At 52.2% G+C, this 8,797-nt stretch overlaps 1 protein-coding gene across 17 annotated transcripts in view; it reads right to left on the bottom strand.

Moving 5' to 3' along the window:
• Ptpru (protein tyrosine phosphatase receptor type U) overlaps window positions 1-8,797 on the bottom strand; it is a 78,778-nt gene that overhangs the window by 26,457 nt on the left and 43,524 nt on the right. For 13 of the 17 annotated variants that reach the window (XM_031378868.1, XM_031378866.1, XM_031378864.1 and 10 more), the window contains 4 exons: window positions 8,379-8,415; window positions 7,530-7,668; window positions 3,999-4,028; window positions 2,567-2,724 (listed from right to left, as the gene is read on the bottom strand). In XM_031378868.1, coding sequence (XP_031234728.1) covers window positions 2,567-2,724; window positions 3,999-4,028; window positions 7,530-7,668; window positions 8,379-8,415 — 364 coding nt within the window. The remainder of the gene's footprint in view (window positions 1-2,566; window positions 2,725-3,998; window positions 4,029-7,529; window positions 7,669-8,378; window positions 8,416-8,797) is intronic. The other 4 variants (XM_031378872.1, XM_031378871.1, XM_031378869.1 and 1 more) reach the window with 1 other exon arrangement.

Below are 8,797 nucleotides of genomic sequence, written 5' to 3' on the forward strand. Positions count from 1 at the left end.
CCATATGTTCGCAGTGGTGCAAGCTTCCCGTGCCCCCTCCTCTACCCCACATTACAGACGCAGAAAATAAATCAAAACAAAATTTTCATGAAGAAAATGATACAGGAGCTGCTCATTATCCCTGTGGATAAAAGAAAGCCCTTAATTCACACCACACACAAAAATAGATTCCAGGGAAAGATTTAAATATGAATTGGAAGATATGAAGTTTGAGGGGACAAAGGGGTTTTAAAAATTGGTTAAAGATGCATGCATGCCTCTGTGTGTATGTGTGTGTGTGTGTGTGTGTGTGTGTATGTGTGTGTGTATGTGTGTGTGTGTGTGTGTGTGTCCTGTGGGCGAGGCTGTGGGCGGGGCTGTGGGTGGGGACATGTGTATGAGAAGGCACCAGTGGACATGCATATGGAAGACAGAGAGGCCAATGTTGGGTGTCTTCCTTTATCACTTTCCACCTTATTTTTCAAGTCTCTTTCTGGACCTAGAGCTCACCACTTAGGCTCTGCTAGCTGGCCAGTAAGCACCAGTGACCCTCATGTACCTGGTCTTTAATGGCTGAGCCATCTCTCCAACCTTTGCCTGGCCTTTTAAAGGCAAGTTCTGGGGCTTGAACTCGGGTCCTCATGCTTGTGCGGCAAGCACTTTATGGACAGAGTCATATTTCCAGCCCCTGTGAGAAAGTCTAAGGAAACACAGGCAGCAGAAGTCACAGAAGAAATGACTGACAAATGTGAGGACATAAAAAATAAAGACTTTCCTATTCCTCTAAGATGCTATAAATAACGGGCTACAAACTGGGAACCGATATTTGCAATTCATATGTAGCGAATGATTATTATCCTGAATATATAAAGAACTCCTAAAAACCACTAAGAAAGCAACCAAAAAAAGAAAGAAAAAAAAAAACTAACAGAAAATGAGGTGAAAGATGTGCAGGCATTTCACAGAAGAAGAGGCCTGAATGCCAATCATGACTGGAAAATGTATTCAGCCTCATTAGCACTGGGAGAAATGCAAATGGGAACTATAGAAAATCACCCTTCCATACAAACCAGTCCCACAATGGGAAGGAGGCTGGCGGATTTTAATCCTCATGTACAGCAACAGAGTCTTTCACACCAGAAGGGGCGAAGCAAACTGTTTTGGGATCCACCTAGCCCTGTCTGACGACGTTGAAGGAACATGGGCTTCAGCATGCAGTGAGCCTACTCCTGGGCTCCCACAGGAAGGCGTGTCTAAAGACCTGTGCAACAGCTCTCAGCGGCCTCACTGTGGGAGCAGGAAACCTGAAGCCCAACAAATGAATGTCACAAGGAACACAACTGTGCCATAGTCACACAGTGGAAAACTATACCTCAGACAACAGTTAACGAACCATCGCCAAATCAGACGTCTACATGAGCAAATTTGAAAACATGGCATTGGCTCCCAAGAATAGAGATTGGGTTCCTTCTTAGAAAGCTAGAAAAATGAGTAAAATTATACACTGTGCTCTTTGGTGAATATGTACGTGTGGTATCACTGGCCTTTAAAGGCCAGATAGAAGGATGGCTAGACTGGAGAGATGGCGCAGATGTCAAGAGCTCACTGCTCTTTTGGTGGCGGTATTTTGTTTTTGGCAGGGGTCCTGAGGTTTGAACCCAGGGCCGCCTATGAGCTAGGTAAGAGCTCTGCACTGTACTCCCTCCTAGCATGAGAACAGGCTGCTTTAGCAGAGGACCCCTTACCGTTCCCAGCTCCCACACCAATTCCCAGGGTTCCATTGCCCCCTACTGTCCTTCGTAGGTACTGCAACCACAGGATGCACATACACACATATAGGCAGACACACATAAAATAAAAATAAATACAACTTTTAAGAAAAAAGACCAGATAATTGTGAATACAAATTTCAGGGGAGTCTTTATACGAGAGGGTGGCAGGGGGTTGCTGGAAGCAAAGTCAAAGTCCCATGGTTCACTGGTACTCGGTACAGTTACAACTTCAGGCATCAAGAGGATTTTGGTGGCATTCCCTATTTCCTTTTGTGTAAATAAACACTAAATAAAGTAAAAAGATGGAAAATTAAAGCAGTTATCAGCTGAATCACTTTGCTCTGGCAATCAGGACACATGGCACCAAGGGATTTACAAATGCTATCTCATTTGGACATCATAGCGGCCCTGTGGGGAACTGGTTGACCAGCAATGCTGACCTTCTTCCCATTTCATAAGTGGAGAAACAGACGTCTAAAGAGCCTAATAAAGCAACTTGCCCCAGGTCACACACATAGCCTTATAAAGAAGAGATTCCAGAGGCCAGTCAGGTCTGCTTGACTACGGGTGGGTTGTCTCCACACCTTGCCCCCAGCTACTAGATCCCAATCTAGCAAACAGTAGGTGCCCAATAAGAGGCAAAGGTGTGCCCATCACCTTCACTTTTGCTCTCAGCCCCTCTAAGCACAGTGCCAACACATCCCACGTAGTCTCTGGATTTCTGGGCCAGTGTTGATACACAGGAGGTAGGATGGCCTTGCCAGGACTCTGTCCTATGACCCGTGAGCCTGGGGCTTGGGAGGGCCAGTACTTACCCCGAGGACTATAGCCAGGAGCGTCCATAAAGGACAGGCCCAGCCGCTCATCCTCCTGCAGAGTACTCTGATCCGTGAAGCTGCGGTCCACGGCGCTCATCATGTGAGTCTTCTCCTGGCGGTAGTTGACCGTGGCTTTCGTCATGTTCACTGGCTTCCTGCAGAAGGGGACAACTGTACTGGGGGTGGGGCCCACAGCACCCAGAGGTAGGAAGGAAGGCCCAGCTCTGAGAGCCTTGGAATCAGGAAGTCTACAGCATTGCAAATGCATCTTTAGATGTGGAAGGGCGACAGCTTATATTCTTCACTCACCAGCCCGTGGCAGGCAATAGCAGCCATGAGCAGGGACCTTGTTTCCGACCCCTCCTGCCTCCAAGGTCTCAGGAGACAGTCATTCACTCAGCCTAATTAGGTGCCACTACAGAGCCACCATACACAAACCGGAAGAAGATTAACCCACAGAGCCCCAAGTATCTGTCCCCCACAGGATCCCTGCCTGGGAGCTCGCTCTATCATACCGGGCCTTCTGCTCTGCCAGCTCAGGGGCCTCCCAGGGAGCACCCACTGTGGAACCCTGTCGCCTGGCTGTCCAGCAAATGAGTGCAGTGGGCGGAACAGAGAGCTTGAGACCCTTCCTAGGTGGAAACCTCAGGCTGTGATCCCCGGGGCACTTGGGGGAAGATAAAAGGCAGAGAACACAGCTGTGCCTCTCGGTGGCTGAAAGGGCAAGAGGCCCACATGAAAATGACCTGGGACCCATATGGAGCCTGAGAAGACCCTGCCAAGCTGGCTGAACAGTGAGACCCAAGAGAAGCCTTCAGTGAGCGGGTACTGGCCTAGAAGGCCGTCTCCAGTGGTGCACCGCAAGGCTCTACTCCAAGCCAGGGGCTGTCAGCCTCCTTGGAAAAATTACAAAATCAAACCCATCAGTTCCATAGGAGACAGAGCACGGGGAGCGGGGGTGTGGGGGGGTAGACACCTGACTCCAGTGGCCTCCGGCCGATCCCAGTGTGAGAGGAGGCAGATGGAATTTAATGCACACACTCAAAAGTTCTGAATTTAGGCTCAAAAATTATCTGCACAAAATCACAGGAGGGGAAACAGCCGTGTCAGCAATTCCTTAGAGTGAAGGGAGGAAAACTGGGGGCTGGTGATGGGAAACCAGCAGGGTGGGGGGACAGGTTCAGGAAGCTGGGGGGTGGGGTGAACCTCAGTGAAGAGGGGTCACAGAAGCCCAGAAAGGTGCTGTGAGCTGCAGGGTAGCTGAGGAGAAATCCAGCACCAGCTAGCTCTAGAGGTAGTGCTGTGGCAGAGTAGTAATACCAGGAGGGAGAATGGGCCATGGAAAGAGGCCGACACTGACAAAGCCAGAGGAGGAGAGGGTGGTGGGGAGGGCAGGCCCCGGGAGCCTGGGGCAGTCAGAACTACTCACGGGTAGTAAGAGTAGGCATAGCGGTCCCTCCTGGCAGCGTGCAAAGAGAAACAGCAATGTTACCAGGCTTCCCTCCCAGGAGGAAGGGACCCCACAGCTCAAGGGGCCATCCCCAGTCTAAAGGCTGACCAGATGTAGTCACCATAAGCTCGGGCTAAAAGCCCTTCCAGAATCTTCTCTAAGTGTGCTGCGGAGGTAGGAGAAGAGCCTGAGGGATGCACAGCTTTTGCAGCCACACATACATGTGCAGAGACAAACACACGCACACACATGTACGCTCACACATAACCAGATACACTCCACAGATAGATTCACACACACACTCATACACAGGATCACACTGGCACACACAGACACATACATTCAAACATTCAATGGCACTTTCCCACATCCATACCTGCTACCCTCAGACTCTTCCCTGCAGCCTCCACAGCCCCTGGGCAGGCAGCCCCAAGCATACACTTCAGCCTAGGAAGGAGACTGGCTAAGGACAAGGAGAGGCAGGGTGAAGAAACCCCCGCAGGACACCTAGGCAAGCCTAGGTCTCACTCTTCCCACTCTGACTGACCCTGACTATGGGGCTCATTAAGGAACTAGGCCACCCTCTCACTGGATACCCAACGCATGTATGAAAAGTTTCACATTGAATTAAGATTGCAGGTTTTTGGTAAGAACACTTGCCTAGTGTGCTCAAGGCTCAGAACTTACTCTTCAGCACTGAAAAAAAAAATCCAATTTCACAGATGAGGACACTAAGTCACAGACTGTCATGGCAAAAGTCAGAGTCCCCTGTCTCAGGAGACTTGTCTCAGGACCCTGGCTCAGGAACTCCCTCCCAAGGCTCCATCAAGTCCAGGGGTTGGCACCATGCCCCCTACTCTGTCCATTACGTTTGCAACATAGGCTGTTCTGGAACCTCTCAGATCCTGCTCTGTTCCAACCCACCCCAAAATGCAAACAGGGGGACCCCTGAGGAGAGTGCTGGCTCCCCAAGTGTGGGACAGTGGGCAGTTCTGACAGCCGGAGTCCAGTAGAGCAGCCACCTGGGAACCCCGGAGACCCACTGAGCAAAGTAAATTTGTTCACAAGGGACGGTAGGAGTTCAGTGATAGCTCCTGAGATCAATGGCTCAGATTTCAGCCGAGACCCCTCACAGCTGCCCCTGCAGGAGATGTGTGCTCTATCAGGCAGACAATGCCTCAAGCACCCAACATTCTAGCTGGACCTTACACCCAGTCATCTGACCACAAGTCAGACATGCCACGCTCCATACAATAAAAGGGGTGGTTTGCCCCCTCCTCACTCTCTTTTCTCCCCTCTTGCTCTCTTCCTCTTCCTCTCATTCTCCCTCTCTTGCTCTCTCTCTCTTCTCTGCTCTTTGTTCTCTTCTCTTGCTTTTCTCCTCTCCTTTTTCTCTCTCTCTCTCTTCTCCTCTCCTTTCCTTCTCTCTACTCATCCAGCATATTCTATCCTTCCTACAATAAAATAACTCATTTATACATTGCCTCCTTTTTAACTAACGCGCTGTGCAGCAAACAGGTCAGTCCCGGGGAAGAAAGATAGACCCGGGCCTCAGCAGCAGGCCCCCTGCCACCAGGGAAAGAGAGAGCCTCAGCCAGGCCGCAGCCCAGGCCACCACACACACACACACACACACACACACACACACATACATGCCTGCCTATGGAACAACACCCAAGGACAGGACCAGAGGACACAGTGATAGGACACAGTGGAAAAAGCAAAGCACAGAGCGGGGGAAGAAAACGGTCTTAGAGGCATCAGAGATAGCCTGGACAGTACTGATACATGAGTGAGTGACTGTCTAATGGAGGTTCTCTCCTAGTGGCACCCTGACTACATCTGTGACCCACTTGTCCTGGCCAGAGGTTCTGTTTGCAAGGAGGAAGGATGAGATGCCACATGGCCCATTCTCTCCCCGCAGGGGAGATTCCTAGGAACTCAAACACACTCCAGCAGTCCCCCTGTAGAACAGCCTTCTATACCTGCACTCTACTTAGAGGACCCTCTCCAACCTCTGCTGGGCACAAATACAGAGACCTGCCATTGGCAGGGAGCCTCCAGGGAGGCCTCCCCATTTGTAGCGAGGCCTGAGTTCAGAGCAAGCCCTACTACCACTTCACCTAGTGACACGGGCAACTCACTTTAATTACAGCTCCTCCATCGGTGAAAAGGGAGCCAGGCCCACTGTTTGTCAGGATCCAAGAAGGAAATGTTCTAGGATAGATCCCAAGTGCCAGAACCTCGTCTGGCACATTCTGGGTACTCAATTGCTATCGCTCCTGGCACACAGTCATTCCTCATTAAGTGATCATTAAAAATACTGTGTCTCAAGACACTCTTCTGGGGCTTCAGAAGAAAAAGAAAACTCTGAGCCCGAGCCCAGGATAGGCCATCCCACACACACAGTCTCCATTCCACGGCACACCCTATCTCCGTGGCTGATGGCCCTAGCCAGCTTTCTGTCCCCCCTCCCCAGATTCTACTTATCTACTCCTGGCAGCCCAGAGAGCTTCTGCCAACCAGCCTGTGTGTGCCCAGCCTGGCAGCAGCAGGGGCTACAGAAGCCAGAGTCCAGATGGGGAAGGAGGAGGCTGGCTCTGCCTCTGGCTCCTAGGGTGACCTTGGGCGGGTCCACTGACACCTCTAGGGTTCAGTTAAGGTTCCTGAGCCACCATGGTCTGGACACACCTGGTGAGAATGAGGTTGTTAGCCTGTGGCTGCAGGCAGAGGGGTCTCCGGAGTTCCTACTCTGTGCAATGCCCTGTGCTCGGAGGTTGGGGGTGGGGTGGGGGTTGGTTTTGTTGCTTTGAGCTTTTGTCTTGTTTTGAAACAAGATCTCTCATAGCCCAGGCAACCCAGTATACAAGGATGGGTTGTCAGCAAGGATGACAAAGACTTGAACTTTTGATCCTCCCCCATCACCCCATCTCTGGAATGTCACATGTGTGACATCACTTCTGGTTTATCCCAGGCTGTGGACAGAACCCAGGGCTTCATGTGTGCTAGGGAAGCACTCTACACAGTGAGGGTGATCATCAGCTTTGACATGCTCTGTTGCTTTAAAACCGTTCTAAACACTACACCAGATGTCCTTCCACACTCCCTGGCAGCTCTCTCACTCGGGGGCTCTGGGCCTGCACAGTCAGTCAGGGCAGACACTCTGGCTAGAGGGCCAAGTCACAGTCAGGAGTCTCTACCCCTTCCTATTGGAACAGCCCCTAGAGGCAAAGGATGGCACTGCCTGCTTCTAGCACAGCTCCTTGGCACCTAGCAGAATATTCATTCCTGGAGAGTGGGACCTGGCACCAGCCAGACCTGTGCTCCAGCCACAACAATGCCCTTTGCTGAGTCTCTGACTTCCACAGGCCCAACGCCCAGGCTGGCAACCCTCCACATACTTTGCCACCAGACGAGCTGCTCTACCAACCCCAGCCATGTCTCCTCTGTGCCCAGCAGGCTTTCCAAGAGTAGGGGCCCCAGGTGGGTCAGGGCATTGGTCCCACTCACCCTTTACGGATGATGACAATGATGGCCCCCAGGAGGAGGATGAGGACGGCAAGGCCACCTGCACAGATGCCCAGGATGAGCCCCATCTCCTCTGATCTCTGGGACACTTCGAGGGGTCGCTTGCTCTCTTTGCACGCAGCTGGGGAGAACAAAGAAGACAGAGAAGCAAAGGGGCAAAGGCCACCTCAGGCTGGGATCTGAGAACCGAGGCCCCAAGCAGGCTGCACAAACATGCATGAGCAGAGGCCCAGCTCTGCATCCAGGCACTGCTCCACTGTTCAACCAGGGATGGATCTCCTAACCCCGCCTCTCAGCCGACAGCCCCGCCTTCATATTCCAGCTCGGCCTTCCTAGGGCCTCCTCCAGGATCTCCCCAGAAGTGGGGGCACCCTAGGCCTTCAGAACGACCCTCTGGCCCACCCGCCAGGTGATGTGAGTGGGTAAAGTATCTATGTCATAGATGATACGTCCCAGGATGTAACCAGCCACATCCCATGTCTAGAAGAGGGACTCACATCATAGTCTCCCTGTCTGTCTCCGTCTGTCTCTCCCCAGAACCAGGGACCAGTCACCATCACCCTCAAGTCACAAGACACAAGCTCAATGGCTTTCTCTCCACAGGCTGGTCCCTGTCTCTGTCAGAGTCCCTTCCATCACTATGGGAAGTGTAAAGGGTGGGAGAGACCGCCATTGAAATGGGTCAGGGTGGAAAGGAAGCCCTTCCTGACAACAGCCAGTCGCAGCTTTACGCTCTCGTAGTCCTGTGTGCTCCCTGAGCCCAGGGTGCCCTGGAGCTGTGTGGAGGAGAGGCTGGGCCTGGGCAGGGCTGAAGATCCCTAGTGGACTCACCTTTCCTGGCAATTCGGATGCAGTTCAGTCGGGTTTCCTGGAAGGACAGATAAAGGGACACAGAGACATAAAAGCCAAACGCACATGCCACGGATCCAAACCGCTTATACCGAGTTAGTCAGGGCTCACATGTCAGCTGCAAAGGGTTAACTAAGGGCACTCCATAGAGCTGTGCCTGAAGCCCAGTGAGATCAGAGGACACAACACAGCATCTGAAAGTGGGGTGAGGCCTCAGACACGAGGGCAGGAACTAGATTCTGGGGTCTGCTAAACAGTGAGAGAAGCCAGGGCTGGAACATTGAGAAGCCAGAGAGGAGGGCAGAGCTCAAGAAGGAGGAAGAGTCAGGGGGGAGGTGTGGCCTGGGTTAGAAGTGGGGCCTGGGGTGGAGCCTGCGGTGGGGGTGGGGCCCGGGGTGGAG

This window comes from Mastomys coucha, unplaced genomic scaffold (genome assembly GCF_008632895.1).
Source record: "Mastomys coucha isolate ucsf_1 unplaced genomic scaffold, UCSF_Mcou_1 pScaffold18, whole genome shotgun sequence".
In the NCBI taxonomy this organism is placed as follows: Eukaryota; Metazoa; Chordata; class Mammalia; order Rodentia; family Muridae; genus Mastomys; species Mastomys coucha.